This window comes from Hyperolius riggenbachi, chromosome 6, assembly GCF_040937935.1.
Source record: "Hyperolius riggenbachi isolate aHypRig1 chromosome 6, aHypRig1.pri, whole genome shotgun sequence".
NCBI classification, from domain to species: Eukaryota; Metazoa; Chordata; class Amphibia; order Anura; family Hyperoliidae; genus Hyperolius; species Hyperolius riggenbachi.
This window is the reverse complement of record NC_090651.1, coordinates 328452960-328477115: the sequence shown is the minus strand read 5'-3', so window position 1 is coordinate 328477115 and position 24156 is coordinate 328452960. Positions and strand designations below refer to the sequence as shown.

The window sequence follows — 24156 nt, the reverse complement described above, 5'->3', positions numbered from 1 at the left end:
TGATGATGTGGGGACTTAAAATCCCCCCCCAAAAAAATGGCTGTCAATTAGCATTGTCAATTGGCACTTGACTTGGCACTTGCCACTTGGCATTTGGCACTTTGCATTTGGCACTTGGCACTTTGCACTTTTCACTTGGCACGTGGCACTTGGCACTTTGCACTTTGCATTTGGCACTTGGCACTTTTCAGTTGGCACGTGGCACTTAGCACTTTGCACTTGGCATTTGGCACTTCGCACTTTGCACTTTTCACATGGCACGTAGCACTTGGCATTTGGCACTTTGCATTTGGCACTTAGCATTTGGCACTTTGCACTTTTCACATGGCACGTAGCACTTGGCATTTGGCACTTTGCACTTTTCACTTGGCACTTGGCACGTGGTACTTGGCATTTGGCACTTTTCACTTTGCATTTGGCACTTGGCACTTGGCATTTGGCACTTTGCACTTTGCCACTTTGCACTTGGCACGTGGCACTTGGCATTTGACACTTTGCACTTGGCATTTGGCACTTTTCACTTGGTACTTGGCATGTGGCACTTGGCATTTGGCACTTTGCACTTTGCATTTGGCACTTGGCATTTGGCACTTTGCATTTGGCACTTATCACTTTGCACCTTGCATTTGGCACTTTGCACTTGGCACTTTGCACTTGGCACGTGGCACTTGGCATTTGGCAATTTGCATTTGGCACTTTGCACTTTGCATTTGGCACTTTGCACTTGGCACTTAGCACTTGGCACTTGGCACGTGGCACTTGGCATTTGGCACTTTGCATTTGGCACTTGGCACTTTGCACTTTGCATTTGGCACTTTGCACTTTGCACTTGGCACTTGGCACGTGCCAAGTGACAAGTGCCAAATGCAAAGTGCAAAGTGTGAACTGCAAAGAAGTGCAAAGCGCCAAGTGCAAAGTGTGAAGCGCAAAGAGCAAAGTGCCAAATGCAAAGTGTAAAGTGCAAAGTGTAAAGTGCAAAGTGCCAAATGCAAAGTGCAAAGTACGAAGTGCAAAGTGCAAAGTGCCAAGTGCAAAGTGCCACATGCAAAGTGCCACATGCCAAGTGCCATGTGCCGAGTGACAGTCAGACAGCAGAGGAGAAGACACTAATGCACACTTATCATTACACTGGCACTGCTCAGCAGCACAGCAGTTCTGTAGTAAGCTAACACAGTAGTACTACTACTCAGTTTCTAACAACTAACTAGCACTGACTGCAGTACTACAGTACTAACTACAGAATAACACAGTAATCCTATTCCCTAACCTAAACTATACTGTAGCTAAGGCTAGCAGGCAAGCAGGCAGCAGCTGGCTTGGTCTGTGCACAAAATACACACAGACACATAGCAGCTGCCTGCAGCAGCCCTGCAGCACACACTCTGATTGTCACTGGATGAAATCAAGCTAGCTACCTAACAATACAATAGTGTAGTGTTAGTGAAGGGGTTAATCACTGAACAGCTTTAGGTTTATCACTGTGTACAGCACTTGCTAGGCCAGCAGCACTGGAGCGCACACTCTGACTGTCACTCACTGAATGAAATCAAGCTAGCTAGTCTAATTAACAATATAACAATAGTGTAGTGATAGTGAAGGGGTTAATCACTGAACGACTTTAGATTTATCACTGTGTAAGCACTTGCTAGGCCAGCAGCACTGGAGCATGTCTCTCAGTGAGCATTCACAAAGCAAGGACGATATGTCTCGTCATGGCAGCCCTCCTTATTATACATAGGTGCTGGCCAGGGTTCCCTTCTGTGATTGGGTGCCAGGGTTTAGGCTGGGAGCCCTCTGATTGGCTCAATGAGGTCAGGTGGGGCTGGCCAGGGTTCCCTCCTGTGATTGGTTGCTAGGGCTTCTGCTGGGAGCCTTCTGATTGGCTCAATGACGTCCTGGACGTCATGTACTTAGTTACAGTATCTCAAGATCCGGATATCCAGATTTCAGGCCAACTATCTGCAGATAGCTATCCGGATTTTGGCCCAGGTATCTGGAATCCAAATCCGGTCAGATAGCTGAAAAAAGTTCGGATATCCGGGTTACCTGGATATCCAGAATCCGGATGAGCACCACTGATTGTATAGTAGTTAATAAAAATGGCAGCTTCCATATCCCTCTCACCTTAGGTTCCTTTTAAGAAGAGAGTTCCAGTGGAGGTGATAGCAAGGCACAAAAAAAAATCCTGTGTGCAATGGTACGCGGCTAGGCTAGATATAAGGAGGAAATTAATGGCATATACTGTAACTTGTATACATCCTTTTGATTCTCAGATGCTTGTCCTCAGTTACTCACCCCACTGGTTGCCTATCAAGCAAGGTTTCATCTGTATCCTTTGCTTGCTGGGCAACCAGTGAGGGAGTAACTGAGAGGCAAAGCATCTGAGGAGGAAAAGGATATATAAAAGCTATATTTAAAACATGGAGGCTGAGCTGGGACCTTAACAGAAAAACTAAGGTATTTTGATCCAGCAAGATATATACAGTAGATACCCTAACATGCTTTGCATCATTAGGTTTACCAGCATTGCAATGCAAGTGTGTATTGCTTATACCTTACTCAAATTAAGTACTCAATATAAATGGCACAGTACACATTTAAATAAACTACTCACAAGCCAAGTTCAGGACCAGCTGTTTGCTGGTTTTATGGTTTATCCAGTTTGAAGCTGTACACGTGAAGGCCCCATTATCATTCTTGTTGACAGGACTGATTCTGAGCGTGGAGTTATTCTTTCTGAGAACATATCGGGGATCCTGGGGCAGTGGTGCCCCCTGGAGGCTCCAGGAGTAGCTGAGATTTGTACCTTCAGCAGCACAATACAAAGCCACATCATCTCTTCCTGGCCACAGCAGACCTGATTTGTCACTGGTCAGTTTTACAGAAGAAACTGGCTCTATCAAGTAAAAGACAGGAAAAAAAAATGCTTGTGTTGTTTATAGAATATCTCATAAAATATGAACGATAATACAACCCCCCCCCCCCAAAAAAAAAAAACACATGGATCTCACAAGACCATATTTTGGAGCTAAGCTAGGCTAAGCTGTAGGCAGGGGGGCACCTGTTGTGGAGACAGCTGGGTAAAGGTCAGATTTGTGAATTTATGAATGAATGGAAAAAAATATGAAATGATCTGTGAGATAGTATTTTCTTAACTTGTTGCAAAGGGTAGGCAGTTTGAAACAGGTAGACTTGGTATGATGCAACACGTTACAGATAAAACTTCACAGTAAAGTTCCACCCCTAATCAGATATCACTTTTAACAAACACAGTAAAAATGGGGCTTTATATGAACACATATTCGTCTTTTTATTTCTTCATATCAAAAAGTCTTCACAGTTGCGGACACACAGGTAGACAAAATTTTCAGAACTCCAAACAACAACCAAATCGACTGCCTGACACGTGTTTCACGATCAAAGATCGCTTCCTCAGAGGCATACAGTATACATGTACATCACATGTGAGTCCAAATAAAGACCACAGACCGCAATCTGCAAAGATATGAAGACCAATACCAGATGGACACAGTCCAAAGATCACCACCGTCAACGCTGATGCGGAAGTACTGTATGCCTCTGAGGAAGCGATCTTTGATCGTGAAACACGTGTCAGGCAGTCGATTTGGTTGTTGTTTGGAGTTCTGAAAATTTTGTCTACCTGTGTGTCCGCAACTGTGAAGACTTTTTGATATGAAGAAATAAAAAGACGAATATTTGTTCATATAAAGCCCCATTTTTACTGTGTTTGTTAAACGAGACTTGGTATGATGCTTCCTCCTATCACCTTTCCATTCCCTCCTCTTGTCTTGAGGTGGAAAGAATGTTGAAGAAAAGAGGAAGGGAAGTGAGCATGGTAAAAGGTAACATTGCAGCAAGCTTACCATTTCCTGTCTGACAATTTGACTTTAGCCAAAAGTAATTCTTTTTTCCAAGGAGTGATTACAAGGACCTGGGGGGGGGGGGGGGGGGGAGGGGGGGATATAAGGAAAGGAACAAACATTGCACAGAGGTAAACAGATCCAGCACGAACATACTTCTGTGCTTATTTTGGGTTGCTTTGTCTCGGTACAGGTGTGCTTTAAAATGTATGTGGTGTTTAACTTGGTGGGTTGTGTGGGTTTTGAAAAATTAAGGCGTGGTTAAAGGCAAGGCAGGGGCGTGTCTTAGTGTCCCTTTTTCAAGTTTCAAAAGTTGGGAGGTATGCCTGAGTGACAAAGCTGGAGGAGGCTGGCAGCAGAAGTACAGGACAACCACAATAATCACTGGACCAAGGGAGAGTTTAGATGCTACTTACTTCAGCATCACTTTCATCTGCCAAGCTCTGTGGGTGTTATGGATGGTACAGAGAGAGAACAGAACATGCATTGGGGGAGGACATTTCTGATTAATCCTATAAAGATCCCTGTGGATAATGTGAATAGGCACATGCTAGAGGCTATGCTCAATCTGCCAAAACAATGGCCTTAATCAGTGTTCCCCAATCCTGTCCTCAAGGCCCACCAACAGTGCATGTTTTGTGGAAATCCACAGAGATAGTTAATCAGCTCTGCTGAGACACTAATTACCTCACCTGTGCATGTTTGTGGTTTTCTGCAAAACATGTACAGTTGGTGGGCCTTGAGGACAGGGTTGGGGAACTCTGCTTATGATGTGAATATATTGTAGTGTTGGTCACAAGTGCTTAAAGACTTCTCTACTCAACTTCTCAGGTACAGAAATTGCTAGGCTCGCTGATTTCATATCACCTGGTATGTCATTCTTCATACCTGAAGCCTCCCTGTTCTCACCTGTTGCAGTTAGCTGCAGAGTGTTGCTGGTGTTGTATGTGGTGGGATTCCCAATGGCGCAGGTGTAGCTTCCATTGTGCACTGCTTTCATTGGCTGGAAGTAAAGGTAGGAATCCCTGCAGGTCACATAGCGCTCTTTGCAAATATCCTTTCCACCGCGTTTAAATGAATAATCAGTCACATTTTGGCTGCTGGTATTGCAGTGGAGCCTCACATATGTACCACTAACAAATCGATGGGAGGTGGAGTTAACATCAAGGACAGGAGCATTGAGAGCAGCTGAAAATGTAAAAATTGAACATTTTACATTACAAGCATAGTACTGAATAAAAACATGTAGCCTAAAACCATAATAATAAGGATGATGAAAAATGAAAAAGTATACGTTTACACTTTTAGTGCCCCTATGCCAACATTCTTGTTGCTCCCTATCCATGTGCAGCAGTGACCCCCCCCCCCCCCCCTCCTCCTTAAATCAATATGTTACATCCATGCACAGCAACCCCTCTCTTTTATATACAGCTCTCTTGGACAGCAGAACCTTTCTTCTATGTGTTGTTCCCATTTTGCAGACTCTTTCAATTTGCCGCCTCCTCCTACCTGTGCAGTAATCTTTCTTCCATGTCCAGCTGCCCCTCTTCAATGTCCAGCCTCCCTTCGGGCTGCAGCCACCGAAGGCCCAGGCCTTTGTGGCCTTCCGAGAAACTCAACCTTGACCTGGCAAGCTACTGGTAGTAATGTGAATAGAAGATCAGACTAATGTTGTTAAAGTGTGTTTGACATCTTTGTCTTTAGAGACATACATTTAATACATTTCCTTACCATAGAGGTAAAATACTCAAGAAAGTTAAAGCGGATCCGAGATGAAAAACTAACTATAACAAGTAACTTGTATATATATCTTATCTAAAGTTTAGATGGTTTAAACAGCAAATCTAGCTGCAAACAGCTTCAATAGAATATGATTATATCTTCCTGTGATACAATGACAGCAGCCATGTTTTTGTAAACATTACAAACAGGCAAGCTTATCTGCATCTTCTGTGAAAAAAACCTAATCCCCCCTCCTCCTCCCACCTCCCCTCTGCCTCTGAAATCTCTGGCTAGTAATACCTTCCCCTCCTCCTGCCCAGACTGAGCTCCCATGAGCCCTTGCTACTGCCAAGGCTCTCTGAAAAATTGGGGGCGAGGCTTGTTTAGTGTATAGGGAATTAGAGTATTAAAACAAAAACAAAAAGTACTTGGCTTGAGAAATGCCCTATAAACAATAGGAAAGGAACACAATTATGCAATGAGTAAAAGTTCATCTCAGATCCACTTTAAGAAAAATTAAAGGGGATGCATTTTTTTGTATGCATTGTGTGTTTTTTCTTGTGTTTTGTTTTGTCTTTTATCTTTTGCATATTAGTTTGAAAGGTATTCACCCCCCTCCCCCTCCCCCTCCTTTATCGGAAAGAAACTAAAATTTACAAATAAAAAGTTTGCTTAGAGCACCACCTGCTGGTTCAACTGGCAGGGTCTGTAAGTTGAAGAACAAAAGTTTGCTTAAAACAGGAAGTATTTGCAATAATTCAGGTTGGTGTGAGCTCAGAGATTTCTCCCAGTGCATCACTGCTGAATCTATGCAAATCACCTATTGTTGTCCCTGTGAGCTAAACACACCTCCAGATCAGCTGGAATGCAATGATGTGTCAGCTTGTTAATATTACAGAGCCACACTTATCCAACATGCATACAGACTGTTTCAGACTTATTGATCCTCATCAGTGCATGGCATGGATTAGTGTGGCTCCATGGAGTAGGACTTGAAACACCCCGAGTTACAGACTACCCAGCAAGCTCATGGTGACCCAGAACTCATTGGGGTTTGTTTCATATTATCTTGAACCACTTTGTCCTCCTTGACGTATAAAAACGTCAAGGAGGACAGGCGCGCTCCCGCGCGCTCCCGCGGCCGATCGCGCGTGCACGCGCACTCCCGGCCGCGGAGTCGGTAGCCACGGAATCAATTTATCGGGCTATGGAGCCCGATCATTGATTCCTCTCCCCCGCTGAAAAAGCGACAGCTTCTCTCGGAAGCTTCGCTCTTTCTGAAGCTGTGTCTCTCTAAGCGTACATTGTACGCTTAGAGTGACGTCATGTAAAAAAAATCGAGATTACCATCTTGTGGCCAAAAAGTAAAACTACAAGAAAATCCTCAAAAACATTACAATACACCAATCTTTCCCCAAATTAAACACTTTTATATCCCACCCTCCCAAAAATGCCCACATAAAATGTTTAATAAAAAAAAACAAAAAAAAACATTACTATAAAAAAAAAAAACATAAATATTTACCTAAGGGTCTAAACTTTTTAAATATCTATGTAAAGATGAAATATTTCTCTCTATTTTTTTTATAAGCTTGTAAATAGTGATGTATTGTATGCAAAACGGAAAAAATGCTCTTTTATTTCCAAATAAAATATTGTCGCGATTTTTTGTGATAGGGACATAATTTAAATGGTGAAATAACCGTGACAAATGGGCAATAACAATACGTGGGTTTTAATTATGGAGGCATGTATTATTTTAAAACTATAATGGCCGAAAACTGACAAATAATGAATTTTTTCATTTTTTTTCTTATTCTTCCTGTTAAAATGCATTTACAGTAAAGTGGCTCTTAGCAAAATGTACCCCCCAAAGAAAGCCGAATTGGTGGCGGAAAAAACAAGATATAGATCAGTTCATTGTGATAAGTAGTGATAAAGTTATAGGCTAATGAATGGGAGGTGAACATTGCTCGGATGCATAAGCTGAAAACGACTGAGATGTTAAGTGGTTAAAATAACTTTTAAAAAGTTTACAATTGAAAAAGTACCTAAAATTGGGGGAAAAGTAATACAAATGTTTGAGTATTTTCTTGCCTGCTAGTAGTTTAAAAGGCATTTTATTACAAGGTGTAAAAATATCACTTAGGAGAAACCTCAGGAGAAAAAGTGAATTGCATATGGCTCATAGATTTTTAATAGATTTCAGCATGGACTCTTAAACTAGTGATCTAAGCCAGTTTAAAAACGGGCTCTAGGTCTGTCACTGCCTTCACAGCACGCAACCGCCCGCCGCTCGCATGCCTGCCCGCCCGTCGCTTGCGCGCGCTCCCGCCTGCTGCTTGCACAAGCTTGCACACTCGCCCGGCTTTCCGGCCCGCCTCCTAGCGCATCCTGCGCCCTGTCCCAACGGCTGTGTCAGTGCAGGACATGTACAGTAGCGCAAAAGCACTGACACAGGGACATGGGACGCAGGGACACTTTTATTTTATTAGGTAGGATTGCAGCGTTGCACCACTCTTTGCAAAGCAACTCCATGAGCTGACAATTTATTGCTGCTTCTGGCCCACCCTCAAAGACGGAGATTTCCCATCTGGTCACATCAATAATTTTGATTGATTTTTGCTGATCATAAACCGAAAACTACAATCACAGTAGGGAGAAATGGCGGTGCATCCAAAACCAGGCTGCATCTGAATGGCTTAACAGAAAGAAGTCGTGCAGAGCCTCTTAAAGGCATAAATGCACCCAATTGCATCCAAAACAGGTGCTACAATTTACACTAATGGAGGATGTTATCTTCCAGAACAGTTTTTATGCAAAAAAAACATGCACTAGAGCCTTTCACCATAATGAGGTTGTGCTTTTGGAAGGGACCCTAACCTCTATTTTAAACAACTAGAAAACAACATGCAAAGTCTGTTTGACCTGGAAGCCATTAAAGTAGAAGAAGGGGAAGCTAAAATTAATCTGACATGTTGAGGCATAGATTTCTGGCAGATTTGTTCAGAGTGATCAAATCTTCCGTGCACTGATTGAGAACATTGATAAATGTAGGGTTACCTTTAGACACTACAAAAGCCAGTGGATCAGCCTGACAGCCAAGCAATAAGTATTTTGTATAAAGGAAGACAGATAGAAGCCACCACATTTATCTCACTCCATATTTAAGGGCATACTCACTAAGCCAGGCTGCACTGTTACTGAGTCTTGACCAATGACTCCTTACTGAATAGGATACTGACTTATTGAATAGGAATAGCCAAGATCCAAACCCTCTTCAGCCACTGGTCTTACAAATAGAAAAAAAGAAATGCACTTAAAGTTGACCTGAACTCTTGCACAGGACTGCAGGAAAACATATAGAAATGTGCATTTTAGAGAGTTTAGCCTGTCTAATTCCCTCTTACCTGTGACTAAGCACAAGTTGTAATTTGATCTCTCCCCTGTGTTACATGACTGCCATGACAGGCAAGCTCATTTGAAAGCAAAGGATGCTAACAATATGTCTGCTTCCATGAAAGCAGGAAATAGAAACACTGCAGATTTATTGCAGGATCAGCTGTAACAAAGCATTTTTTTTTTAATTTTAAGTTTATTATGCTGTTGTGTATCTTTTAGATCAGAGAGGTGGTTCTGAGTTCATGTCCGCTTTATTGGATGTTGTTAACAGTTACAATACAGAAGCCAAGTTTCCTGACTTAGTGACTGTTAATTATATCATAATGGGTTGATTCAGTAACACTGCAGTAACTCACTAAATGGTTGTGAGGTTTAATGAATGACTAAGCACTGCTTGCTCTGTGCTCCATGCCTGACTGAGTTTATTTGCTCAGTGACCACAGCCCAGGATGCTTTCCATGGTGCTGAATATGTTCATTTCTGTGGAAAGCCAGACAACAATGAGAGTTCAACCATTGGGGCTGTATCCAGGGATGGATTTGTACTTTTTACCACCCAAGGCCACTATCACCAGCTGCCCCCTGACGAACAGCTAGCGCCCTACCACACACGCACTTTTATTGATCCCAGTAATCAATGTATTTAAAGATGCTTATCAACGATGCAATTTTACTGATTGATCAAATTGATTGGATTGTACAGTGTTCATGATGCCAATTGACTACAAACGACCAACTGTCAATCGTTTTATCAGTCTGTTTTGTGGATCGATTATATTTGAAATGATTGGAATGGTTATAATTTTTATTCCATTTATGGACCAAATTGATACTTTCCGCTCTGATAGGTTGGAGCTGGTGGAGGGTGGAGTTGGACTCGAAAAGTGATGAGTGATAGCTCAGGTCACAGACCATAAGCTGCCCATGTTTGCTTCCCCTTCACTCCTTGCGTTCCAGACACTTGCTCCACTGCTGCAGTTCACATGTTGGCAGGTTGACTGCATGATTGTGCCAGCCCATGTGGCCTTGCCTGAAATCCGGCCGTGGCTGTATCTGCTCTGCCCCAAGACTATAAGGATAGCTTCCAAACAGAAATGGATGAAGATGTAATTGGGCCCTAGGCAATGTAGTCAATTTGGGGTCCTCTTGATTTCCTTTTGGTAAGCTAAAGTGGAGAAAGGCCAAAGAAAGTGGCCCCAGGTACCTACCTAGATCTGCTTCCAACTGTCTCTTTTTTGGAGGAACAGTCCAGTCCCTCTTTATGAACTAAATCCCATGTCCCTCTTTCTTCCTCATGTGTCCCTCTTTCATGACTGATGACAGTGGTCTGTGAAAATATATGTATCTTTCTACTGAATGTTTTTTTTGTAATTGACTATAAACTTTATTCCCACCCTTTAAATTAATATATTTCTTACTTTCAAATCTTATTGTAAAATAAAACTAAGGGTGATAGAAAAGATCAGTGTGGTTTGAATGATAAAATGGCATCTTTTGCTTATGAAATCTTTGTGATATGTGTGACTAGGGGTGTGGCTGGGCTTGGCTAGAGGTGTTGCAGGGACATGTCTTTAATTGCTATAGGATGCTTTATTGCTGTAGGCATGCTATAGGAGCTTGTCACAGCCAAAATGGAATTCTGCAAACATTGGGGTTCCTCTCAACTCTTATACCAGATCACTATAGCCACTGGCGGTGAACATCAGCACCTTCCCAGGAAGAGCAACATAGCCTTCTTCTCCAAACAAAGCACTATTCTCACCGTGTGTGGGGTTGAGGGCTCTTTTGATGCCCCTGGCCCTGTAAGATGTCTAGTAATAAGATAGGAAAAGGTTATGCTCTTATCTGATTTCTATTAAAGGGCGCACCCAGCGCCCCGGCTAAAGTTTTCCAAAATCTCCCGAATTGCGATGAGCGTAATGACCTATTCACCTAATTACGTTTACGTGAAATGTCGCATAATTCGCGAAATAACTATTTTGTCCATAATCAAAAATTCACATTTTCACAAAATTATGAGTTTACATGAAATTTTATAATTCTGATCGTTTTTTGGAATTATGATTGTTTCTGTAATGGAAACAAATCGGAATTTTGTGTTTAATGTGGACATTTGGCATTCTCAAAATTGTGTTACAACCCAGAGCCTCCTGATCCATCTAAAGTGACAGCATGTGCAGGGACCTTGCATTATCAGATATTGCAAGGCCCACAACCAAGTGTCTCAGCATGCATGACCGCTAAGTGCAGCTTGACAAAGAGCACCTGCCTTAAAAGTGGCTGCAGGTAGAGCCTCCTGATACATTTAAAGTGACAGCCTGTGCAGGGCATCTGCGTTATCAGTAATTGCAATCAAATGATTAACTTTCCTGAGTTTAGTAATTACTTAAATTTGCATAGTTACTATAAGAAACAAAATTATGTCCATTTTTGTAATTAAAATTACTGTTTCCATACAAAACACAAAATTACATATTTTGTGTTAAACGGGAATTTGTGGCGAAACCCCAAATTATGGTTTGTATGGCAATTATGAAAATACAAATTCACATCATAGCAACAAAATTTGTGTATGTAATTACGGAAATGCGAAATTACGCAAATTTTGGCTCAACACTACTTCTGCACAGCTCTTACATGTTGACCCAAAGTTTGCAAAAGTTGTCTCAATAAAAATACAGTTAGATGTAATATTTGCCTATAACTGGCTCAAAGTTTTTAGGGTTCTTTTCTAGGACCTGCAGAAAGTTCACAGACACTGCAAATGGCTATAAAAAGCTGGTATAAACATTCAGGAGGACATCCATTCTCTCTTTTCGTCTGCATATCATGAGAGGTAGTTGAAAAGTTTTCATTAAAGGAATACTATCGATTCACATATTTTTTTTCCATTGCAAAGGAATTGTTTGGGAAGTGCTGCTAAGTACTGGTGTATACATTTTAGTAGCAACTTCTTTGTTTACTGTTCTCAAAATACTTTCAAACTTTACTGACGCCAAAACTGACGGCAGACTGAGCCATGAGGAGAGGGGAAATTCCCCTCACACTTGATCAGTTAACTCTAAGTGTAACTCTGTGTGTGACAGAGAAAGAGAGAGAGCTCCCAACAGCTGCAGCTCCTGTGCCCTGTGTTTCTGACTGGCGTGTCTGATGACAGCAGAGGAAATGTAACTAATTGTCACAGCTTTTCATACTGTTTTTGCTTTCAGAGTTTGATATGTTTGATATTTGCTTTCTGTAGTCTGATATGCAACTCTGGCTGTGCATTGAAGCAGACACCCCTACTGCAATTGATTTGTCCCAATATAGCAGCAAAAAAGTTTCTGTACCGTGTTTCTGTATCATTTAACTCTATTAGTTAGCCATTAAAAGGTATTATTTTTTACAAAACGTTGTTTTTTTCTCCCAATATAGCTAAATCCTACCCTCAATAAATGACAGCTTTTGCCTCTGATATTTAACATGAAAAGTAGGAAAATGTTTACACAGCTACTTAGACATTATTTGTACATTGTCATTTTAGAACACTTGGGTATTGATAGTATTCCTTTAATCATTCTGTTATCCCAAATAAGTTAATGAGCAGCAAAACAATAATATACTTTTGCACTTGCAAATCTTGCCAGTCAAACCAGTGGTAGATCTCCATTTTAATTTTTTCGTTTATAATATACAATCACCACACTACTTCGGAAATATGGTTTTCAGAAGATATTATACAGCAAGAAAGTAGTAGGATTGAACCTCCAAGATTGTATAGTGTATGGCTAGCCACTGAATCTTTTAACGTGCATACACCCCCATGAATCTGCAGGGCGCAGTTCTGTAACGGGGAGACCAGAAAAGGCTACTACTTACGATAAACCCTGAGCTCATATGTAGATTCCTCCGTAATATTAGCATCTTCTTCACTTTTTGCCGCCATATGGTAAATGTCCTCGTCATCGAAAGTCAGATTGTACAGTCTCAGAGTTCCATCTCGACTCACCCGACATCTGCCAATATAGCGATTATAGCACTCAGATGTTCCATTGTAAAACTCTCCAACTAGGCTATTGTTATATTTCCATGTTACGAGATCAATATAAACAGACACGGTCTCTTTAAAAATAACATATTGTCCAACTGTACCACCAACTATGTAGCCACCAGACACAGCTCCTGTACAAAAAATGCAAAGAAATCAAATATAAATGTAAAAAATATATACATTTTAGTATTTGCTGCTAAATCATTTTCTCAATATGTTCACTGGTGTATATTGCAGATGGCTGCAGTGTATCTTACCAACGAGTTGCTAATCATTCTGATTTGATGCAAATTAAAAGACTAATATTATGCAAATATATGCAGCTTGGTAAGGTACCAATCAAATGCAGGCGCTGCAGTCCAGTTCCATATCCAAGCTGCATAAAGTATATACAGTACATATAAATTATATTAGATAGACCATAGTACAGTATGTGTAGATCTAAGCCTAAACAGGACTGTCCTGGAATCTTAGTGACTTATGTTTTATTTTTAAAATTAAAGATCTAGGTTTGAAGTTTTGAGGTGCACAAATGAAGTTTTCAATATTTATTCAGCTCCCATACAGACAAATATTGGCCTATTGATGTTTTTCTCATCTCTGCATCCAAGAGTTTTGTGACCTCTAATTAGTTAACAGAAAGACTTACACAATCTGACTTGACTGCAGATAAACTGTCATTGAGATACCTGAATTCATAACCCTTACAAGGAAACAGGATTGTTTCTCACCACTAATGCACAGGAAGAGGTAAGGGTAATAAACTGACAGATGAGTTATAGTGCTATTTGACTACAACTTTAATTGTCAAATAGCCACCCCCACCCATGTAAATTGATAAAATGGGTAAGTTATTATTTATATAGTGCCGACATTATCCACAGTGTTGTACAGAGTATATCGTATTTTTACTTAACTTTCTCTCAGAGGAGTTTACAATCTAATCCCTATCATAGACATGTGTCCATCATAGTCTAGGGCCAATTTAGGGGTAAAGACCAGGCTGGATGGTGTAATGGTTAAGGGCTCTGCCTCTGGCACAGGAGACCAGGGTTGGAATCTCAGCTCTGCCTGTTCAGTAAGCCAGCACCTATTCAGTTGGAGACCTTAGGCAAGTCTCCCTAACACTGCTACTGCCTATAGAGCGCGTCCTAGCGCGTCCTAGCGTCCTAGTGGCTGCAGCTCTGGCACTTTGAGTCCTCCAGGAGAAAAGCGCAATATAAATTTTTAAAAACTGCGGTCTCTCATAATAAACCGTCGGTTTTTCTGCTGGCAACTTAGATGGGTGAACGGGAACCATGTTCCCATTCACTGATCCCAGGGATACCGGGAACAGCACGGGGACACGGGGGCGCGCGTAATTATTGTAAAAATGAAGCCATTTTTTTATTACATTATTTTCACTGGGGTTCCTCTTTAAGTCTAGTCATCCCTCAGATAACAATGCTTGTGACATTAGCATACAAGCTACTATATTCCATCTCAATATTTCTTGCATTTCTTTTAATGTGGGGGTTGTAAGACGTATATTTTAATAGCATTTTTCTTTTGTTGATTCACCTAAATAAAATGCCAACATTTGGTTACTATGAGTAACATTTTCACAGACTGATTATTTCTGGCTTATGTCTATCATCTGGTGACAAGTAAAACATGGTCACTGACTCAAATAAGCCCATAATAATAATAATAATAATACAAATAATAATAAAAAACCTTACCTGAAGCTACCAACAGCACGAAACATAGAAGAATCCCCATCAGTACTGTATTGTGTGTGTCTATGCAGACTATGCCTTGGTTAAATAACACCATCATTTATCTGAAACCTTTGTACTATGGTGTCTTTATGTTATGATAAGAGCCATACACTCAGTTTCACCTCTACATTGATGTATGTCAAATATTAATTTTTAACTATATTGCTTACTAGAATATTGCATTATCATCACCATACAAGTCAATGCATTTTTCTGCCATTACCTTAATATATGTGAACATTTTGCGGACTGAAGAATGTAAAGATTTTTTGTTGAAAAAGAATGCAAAGTTGTCTTGACATCTGTTTCAAACAGACACTACTGTTTTCCCCCAAAATGTAGGGATGGTAATGCTTAGGAGAACTCATGGAAAAGCATGTGATCATTTTGACCAGCTGATAGATTTGTAAGGATCTGATTTGCTGGGATGCCTTCCTAGTTTAGCGCATGATGATAAGCAGCAAATCCAAGCCTTACAAATCCATCAGCTGATCAAACTCATCACATTCTTTTTCATGAGCTCTCCTAAGCATTGCCATCACTACTGGCTTGAAAGATCTTATTTCAGTATATTTTAACTAGCATCTTTCAGGTTGATTTATTTTCTCTTTATGGACCACTTGTCAAGTGAGTGCAGAACACTGGTAACTGTTTTTTCACCAGCTTTAACCTGAAGCTCCCCCCTCCCAGACCCAACCTGGCCAACCCATAGGTGAGGAGTGTGATGCTACTATAAGAAGGTGATTAAAAACCTTGTAAAATATAATTAATGCTTAAAGAGAACTTAAACTGACAATTTTAAGTCAAAATAGACATAAACACACCATTCTTACCTCCTGTGTAGTCTATCTCATCAATCTTTTTCTCCTCTCCTGTGTACTGTTTGTCCACTGTGATCAATGGCATTCTCTGTCCTTCACTGTTTGCACTGTTGAGCGTTGAGACTGATTTTTACAATGCCAAGCTTTTATATTGCCCTCTGATGTATGTATACATGTTAATTAGATCTCCTCTAAGGCATATTTTCTCCAGACTAAATAAGGTCAGTTTATCTAACCTTTCCTGGTGATCAATTTTGTTGCTCGTCTCTGCACCTGTTCCAAACTGCAAAGTCACTCCTGTAAAGCCATGCCGAGAGAGTTAAACAGGGGCAGTGATATGCTATCATCCCAAGTTTTTATTTCCCTTTTAATGCAGCCCTCAATTGTATTTACTAGAGCTGCAACTGATTGGTATTGAATACGATTATTTAACTTGTTGTCAACCAATACTCCTAAGTCCCTCTCCAAGTTTGACAGCCCTTCCTGTATCTAGATTATATAGTATGATGTTAGACCATTGGTGCATCCATTTGAAACTAAGCAATACATCAAATAAGGGGATGGGTATAACATTTGGAGTCACATGAACACATCCTTCTTAGAACCCCCCAACTTTCTGACAGCACAGTCCACCAAACTGACTATTTTTGTTTTTTGAAACAATTGTTTTACATTGGAAGCCTGGCAGTTCAGTGAGGTCTCAGAGCTCATCACTTAGTTGCCCCAGCATGCTGTGTGGTAGCCATGCTGATTTTTTGATCTCTATGACATCCTGCATTGGCATGCATAATGTGCGCCACTAGAGGGCGCATAGAAAGGAGAATGATGAGGAAATCCTAGCAGCATGAAGCAGTAAGTGAATGCTCTGTTGTGCAGCACCGGAGGGACACTCAGGATAGTGGCATATGATGGGGAGCAAACACTCAGGAAATGTAAATGGAGGGGAACACTCAAGACACTCGGGGGTAATGTAACTACATATACTGTAGGAGCATATGACAGGGAGCAGGCTCGGGAAACTGAAGCAGGACACCACCGTGGGGGACACTTGGGAAACACAACTACATATATCGCTCCTGTAGGGGCACATAATTTATGCATAAGGCTCCAACAGGGGAGCCAGCAATAAGTGACTCAAGTATAAGCCGAGACCCACACTTTTGGGCCACATTTTTGGTCCCAAAAGCTTGGCTTATACTCGAGTATATACGGTAGTAGATGTATGTACTGTATGTAATAAATTATTTAGGAGGATACCAATTGTTAACCTAATTATCAGCATCAGAAATATATTGCTGTATATTGGCATGTAACCCTGCCCTTTCAATGATGTTTGGCCTAGGCTATGATGAACCAGATGAAAAAGACCTCACCTGGATCTAAATGGGGCAGGTTAATATTTCCTACACTGTAGATCATCACAGGTGTTGCTGAGTTTAAAGTATCAAGCGTAGCAGCAAATACTTCCATAAAATACAAACTATAAAACCTCTGCTAACCGGCAACTGGTGGGACCTGAGAATTCACAGGAAGTGGTAAGAACTTTGAGATTGGAAGCTGAATTGCCAACCAACCACCACACCCTATTGAAGAGTAATGGAACAGACACTTGCTGGTAATAATTGATGTACAAGAGCATTGAGTAATTGCTGACAAGATATCTCTCTTGCAACATTGACCTTAGAGGTACTGATTATTTCTGCCCTCTTACTGCTATCTCCAGGCAGCTATAATTAGCCATTTCCCATCCCCCGGGATTAGTAACTATGTGCCTGGAAAATACCATAACTGCTTGCAGGGGCGTAGCTACTACGTCAATGCTAATAATGCTTTTAATTAACTAACAGTAGTTAACCTGTTTTAATTATTAGGATTTAATGTGTATCACCAGGGATAACCCATCATTTTTATAACAAATTTGATGCTAAAAGTGCGGGGTCAGATTATCCACAGATAACATAGCATTTGCCCCTCCCATGCAGAATGCATGCTGAAAGCATACTAGGAGATCATAGCTACCAGTCCTCAGTGGGGTAGCTATGGAGCTGTGGGCTCTGGTGCGAGTTTTTCACTGTCCCCCCCCCCCCCCAGCACTCTTTTTGTAACATTAGAGAAAACGAGAGCCCAATATAATGTAGTATGTTCAGCATAAAATTAGTAAAGATAATTAGTGAGAAAATTATACTCACAAACGTGGGTTCCCACAAAGGCAACCACTGTATAGGCAGGTGAGGAGATTAGACCTGTCCTCACTCAGGATTAAGAAGTCGCTCTCTGTAGATCAGAAAAGGGGTAGATCACCCCTCCACGGTACAGCAAACGGGAACCAGAGGCGCCAGCAGGGTAAAAGTGGATAAAACCTTAAAAATTTGCTTGGAGGAAGCGGTTGACTTACCTCCATGAAGCAGACACGAAAGACTGTCTGTATAATAGTAATCACATTTATTATATAGTACCCCAAAAGAACAACGCGTTTTGCAGGCCACGCCCGCTTCATAAAGCAATAAACGTGGGGACAAACAGAATTTCAGCAGTAGCAGGAGTAGCGCCTCTTTTTGTAACACTTGATACGGCGCAACAAATCTTGCCAAGGTTATCCACAGTATTAGAGGTGCAAGAAGGTGATGGGGCACAGTATGTTAATGATTACTACTATTCAAAGCATCTATAGAAGTGATTATTACCACCACAGGACCAATAAACAGCTAATGCTTTGATTGAGGAAGAGCCCCATGGGGCTCCTCGGGCCCAAGGACCCCGATGCGGTCGCTACTTCTGCAACCCCTATTGCTACGCCACTGCCAATCCTCGCACCAGCTCCGGCCCACATTTTTCTCGGTTCATTTTGTACTTGCCACTAGAGCTCTAGATTTACTGTCAAATGTCCAAAATAAGCCTGGAACTCTAACACCGAGTACAAAGCTGCAGGGGAGATGTGTGAGCCACAGCTGGACTGAGGGCAGTTACCCATGAGCATCCACTACTCTCCCAACACGCACTCTGCATGAGGGGCTAGGGTCACACATTGTGGGGTTGGCCCATTGGCAAGTCCCCTCATTTGCCCCGTATTTCCAGCCAAAAGTGGGAGGTGGGTTCATGCATGCATGGACCCAGTTATCTTATGGTTACCACGTAATAACAGAAGCTGAGCTCAACTTACAACTGATAACACTTCTAAATAGTCTATTGGAGGAGGATAACACTACTTCCATAGTTACACATGTAATCTAATGTACTGTGTATATTATTCAGTAGTTTATGGGATTTTCCAGGGCAAACTCCAATACCTATGGCTGCTGGTGTTTTAAAATTAGAAACAATAAAACATCATTATCACTGTCACCATCACCAGATGAGCGGCTAAATATAGCTTATTTATTAGCAGCATTTTCTTTTACAGTATTTTAAAAGTGAATTTAAATGAAACACTGGAATGACACACTGGAGCTTAACCTGGCTTCACTAATATGAGTCACTGATCTGTGGCAGTTGTTAGACCAGTGCAGCTTAAAGGGAACCTTAACTGAGAAAAATTATTTAAAATAAGCACATGATGTACCTACAAATTAATATTACATACTTACCTCGCCATCAGTTCCTCTCAAAAGTTAACCATTTATTCTAAAAATGATCCCCTCCAGTCCTGACAAGATTTTGTCAGATCTGAAATAGATCAGTTGCTGCTAGTTATATATCAGTTGCTGTCAGTTATAGCTGAAATGACAACTGATGTGCAAGGTAATGTCCATGTTTCCCTACGGCTCACGTTAATGATATGACAGTTTAACAGTGTGCTGAGCCGGAAACTGTTACAAGACCAATGCCATTTTTAAAATGAAGGATGGAGAATTTAATCGATCACAGTGGACAAACAGGACGCCGGAGAGAAGAAAATAATTGAGGAGTAGACTACACGGGAGGTAAGTGTGACCTGTGTATGTTTGTATAAACAGACAGAGGCTTCAAAAGGATAAAATATTCTAAAACATTTAAAATGAGAGGAGGCAGAGGTGGACTTACCTCCTCCAAGCAGACACACATGAGTGTTGTGTATTCAAAACAAAAATGTATTTATATACTCCAGAAAGTGCAAGTGCAACGCGTTTCGCGGGCATCTCCCGCTTCATCAGGCAAAAGAAACTGAGCATAAAACTCAAATAGGTCGGGTACAAAGCTTAGCGCCTCTGTCTTACCTGGACGGTAACCCATGTTTGTGAATATAAATAGATACTTGTCATATCCACATACCAGTACATACTACACTATATTGGGCTCTCGGTGTCTCTATTATGTGTATGCTTACTTTGACAAATAATTTTCAGTTCAGGTTTTCTTTAACATGCTTACAGTAGGCAAGTAAATTGCCAGAGAGAAGAGCTCTATTCAAGGAGTACTTAACCTCCTGAGGACCACAGTGTTAAACCCCCCTAAAGACCAGGCAATTTTTTTAAAAAAGCTTTAAGGCCAAGCTGCAGGGCCGCACAACAGAGCACACAACTGATTCCCTCCTTTTCTTCCCACCAACAGAACTCTCTGTTGGTGGGGTCTGATCGCTCCCCCTGTGTTTATTTTTTTATATAAATATTTCTGCTATTTATTTTATAATAAATATGTCTATTTATTTTATTTTTTTCTCTCTCTCCCTCCCTCCCTCCCTTCCCCCCTCCCTGCAGCCAGCCAATCATGGCTATTGGACACTAGAGAGCCGATTGCTCTCTAGTGTCCCAGGGAGACAGACGTGTCACACAGCTGACCCCAGTACAGCACTGCTGCAGATCGCAGCGCTGTACAAGGTAATTAGACAGTGGTTTTGTAGTCTAACAGTCTCCAGAGCGGCTTGGAGACTGAAGGCGGAGCTCAACTCCACCTACCAACAGGAAATGCTCACGCAGCCTGCGCGCGATCTCCTGCACTGAGAGTCCCAAGGACCTTACACCGATCGACGTTAGGCAGTCCTGGAGCTGCCTCAGCGGTCATGCCCATCTGCGTGTCGCGGTCAGCAAGCAGTTAAAGGACCTCTGTCACGAACATAAACATATACAATTAAGAAGTACATTTCTTCCAGAGTAAAATGACCCATAAATTACTTTTCTACTTTTGTTGCTGTTATTTACAGTAGGTACTAGAAATCTGACAGAATTGACAGGTTTTGGACTATAAAGATGTACAGAGGCGCCAAAAGAATAAAATATGCTAAAATCATTTAAAAAGTTCAGGAGGCGGTGGTGGACCAGCCACTCCAAAACAGACATGACGCTGTCGATTGAGATAGTAACAATGTATTCACATACTCCTAGAAACAACTGGCAATGCGTTTCACAGGCACAGTCCCGCTTCATCAGGCAATAAACAACAGGAGTATCACACTTAAATTGACAGAGATAAGAAGCATATCAGAACGCTGTGTGTGGTATTACTATATCAGATATGCATGGTTGTACGGTGAAAGTTTAGTATTAACCACTTCACCCCCCCCCCAGTGCTAAATTTCTCTGTCCCTCTGCACACCGCTTCACCCCCAGGGGCGGAGAAAGGCGCACTTGTTTTGTTTACTGGCTGGGAGTGGGCGGGGAACTCTCGCGCACACTCCAGCCAGCCCGCACAGCGGGTGACTAATTGGATGTTAGGAACAAGCGTTCCTAAATCCAATTAGCCTCGCCGATTGCGAGTAGAATGAAGACGGCTTCAAACAAAAGCCGTCTTCATTCAAAACAATGTAAGGTAAACAAACGTGCAGCGCGCGATCGCGCGCCCCCGCGACATGCGCGGGCACACACACCCCGGCTCTGCAGTCCAATGATTGGTTATGGGGACTCTCCAGTCTCCAATAACCAATCATAGTACATCAGTACAAGAATGGAAGCAGCGCTGAAAGGGAAAAATTGCGCTGGTGTTTCAGGGGTAAAACCCCTCAGTTGTGAAATGGTTAAGGGACATGACTATATGTGGAGATGCTTGCTGTAGGATAATTTACATATAAAGATAAGATAGCTGAGACAATTGACAATAGAGGTATAAATACGAGATTATGCAACCAAATCACCATTATTTACAACTAGTAACCGAGAATATTTTGTGTGTATATATAACAATACGAGAATATACAACAACCATATCTGTACATGTATATAGATAAACAGACCAAGTTGTGGTGGTGCAGAGTGGTAGAGGGGATAGGGGTAGGGGGTTGTAGATTGCAGCAAGGGGAGAGTGAGGCTAAAAATGCAAGGAATGCAGTAGCTAATAAAATGGAAAAGCAAAGACAGTGTATACGTGTACAGTAGTAAGGTAAAAACAGGGTATGGATAGAAGGGTCCGTGAAGGAGTAATTGCAAAAAATGACACTTACCAGCTAGGGGTCCAATATCAGCTTGGCACCTCTGTGCTGGTGTGTCAGAGTGAACATGTTATATAGGCCAGCTGAGTGCCAATAATTCAATTAGTGACTATTGTGGGGCTGGGGCAGTGAAGAAGTGGGCGTGGGTAACAGAATGGATGGTGGCCAATAGGGGAAACTGAGGGTGGGGATCGCCCAGTTTATTACAGAAGGGTTCGACGATAACGTCGCACTCCTTGAATGGGGCCGGAGCGGTGGGCGATGCGACGGTAACGTCGCACCATTAGAGATGACTGCGCATGCGCGGGGACGGAATCCCCCTGCGTAATATGTAAATGGCTAAATTGGCTTGTCGGTTTTTTGGGTACATTTGCTCTATAGAGTGTGGAAAATAGCATATCAATATACTACATTGCCTATAGAGCAATATATATATACACAGTGGGTTGTAAAGGTATTCGGCCCCCTTGAAGTTTTCCACATTTTGTCATATTACTGCCACAAACATGCATCAATTTTATTGGTATTCCACATGAAAGATCAACACAAAGTGGTGTACATGTGAGAAGTGGAACGAAAATCATACATGATTCCAAACATTTTTTACAAATAAATAACTGCAAAGTGGTGTGTGCATAATTATTCGGCCCCCTTTGATCTGAGGGCAGTCAGTTGCCTATAGACATTGCCTGATGAGTGCTAATGACTAAATAGAGTGCACCTGTGTGTAATCTAATGTCAGTACAAATACAGCTGCTCTGTGAGGGCCTCAGCGGTTGTCTAAGAGAATATTGGGAGCAACAACACCGTGAAGTCCAAAGAACACACAAGACAGGTCCAAGACAGGTCAGGGATCAAGTTATTGAGAAATTTAAAGCAGGCTTAGGCTACAAAAAGATTTCCAAAGCCTTGAACATCCCACGGAGCACTGTTCAAGCGATCATTTAGAAATGGAAGGAGTATGGCACAACTGTAAACCTACCAAGACAAGGCCATCCACCTAAACTCACAGGCCGAACAAGGAGAGCGCTGATCAGAAATGCAGTCAAGAGGCCCATGGTGACTCCGGACGAGCTGCAGAGATCTACAGCTCAGGTGGGAGACTCTGTCCATAGGACAACTATTAGTCATGCACTGTACAAAGTTGGCCTTTATGGAAGAGTGGCAAGAAGAAAGGCATTGTTAACAGAAAGCATAAGAAGTCCTGTTTGCAGTTTTCCACAAGCCATGTGGGGGACACAGCAACCATGTGGAAGAAGGTGCTCTGGTCAGATGAGACCAAAATTGAACTTTTTGGCCAAAATGCAAAACGCTATGTGTTGCAGAAAACTAACACTGCACATCACTCTGAACACACCATCCCCACTGTCAAATATGGTGGTGGCAGCATCATGCTCTGGGGGTGCATCTCTTCAGCTGGGACAGGGAAGCTGGTCAGAGTTGATGGGAAGATGGATGGAGCCAAATACAGGGCCAACTTGGAAGAAAACCTCTTGGAGACTGCAAAAGACTTGAGACTGGGGCGGAGGTTCACCTTCCAGCAGGACAATGACCCTAAACATAAAGCCAAGGCAACAATGGAATGGTTTAAAACAAAACATATCCATGTGTTAGAATGGCCCAGTCAAAGTCCAGATCTAAATCCAATTGAGAATCTGTGGCAAGATCTGAAAACTGCTGTTCACAAACGCTGCCCATCTAATCTGACTGAGCTGGAGCTGTTTTGCAAAGAAGAATGGGCAAGGATTTCAGTCTCTAGATGAGCAAAGCTGGTAGAGTTATACCTTAAAAGACTGGCAGCTGTAATTGCAGCAAAAGGTGGTTCTACAAAGTATTGACTAAGGGGGCCGAATAATTACGCACACCCCACTTTGCAGTTATTTATTTGTAAAAGATGTTTGGAATGATGTATGATTTCCGATCCACTTCTCACATGTACACCACTTTGTATTGGTCTTTCACATGGAATTCTAATAAAATTGATGCATGTTTGTGGCAGTAATGTGACAAAATGTGGAAAACTTCAAGGGGGCCGAATACTTTTGCAACCCACTGTGTATATATATATATATATATATATATATATATATATATATATATATATATATATATATATATATATATATATATATATATATACACATTTGGTTGTGTGACTTGCTAAATAATAGTGTTTTTGTCTTTGTGAAAGCTCCTATATGATA

At 41.6% G+C, this 24156-nt stretch overlaps 1 protein-coding gene across 1 annotated transcript in view; it reads right to left on the bottom strand.

The window, feature by feature from the left end:
- Positions 1 to 15700, bottom strand: part of LOC137522201 (carcinoembryonic antigen-related cell adhesion molecule 1-like) — a 44064-nt gene extending 28364 nt beyond the window's left edge. The window contains exons 1-4 of the mRNA XM_068242233.1: positions 15628 to 15700; positions 12863 to 13165; positions 4791 to 5069; positions 2615 to 2896 (exon numbers count right to left, since the gene is read on the bottom strand). Of these exons, the coding sequence (XP_068098334.1) occupies positions 2615 to 2896; positions 4791 to 5069; positions 12863 to 13165; positions 15628 to 15700 (937 nt within the window). The remainder of the gene's footprint in view (positions 1 to 2614; positions 2897 to 4790; positions 5070 to 12862; positions 13166 to 15627) is intronic.
- Positions 15701 to 24156: the final 8456 nt, after the last annotated feature.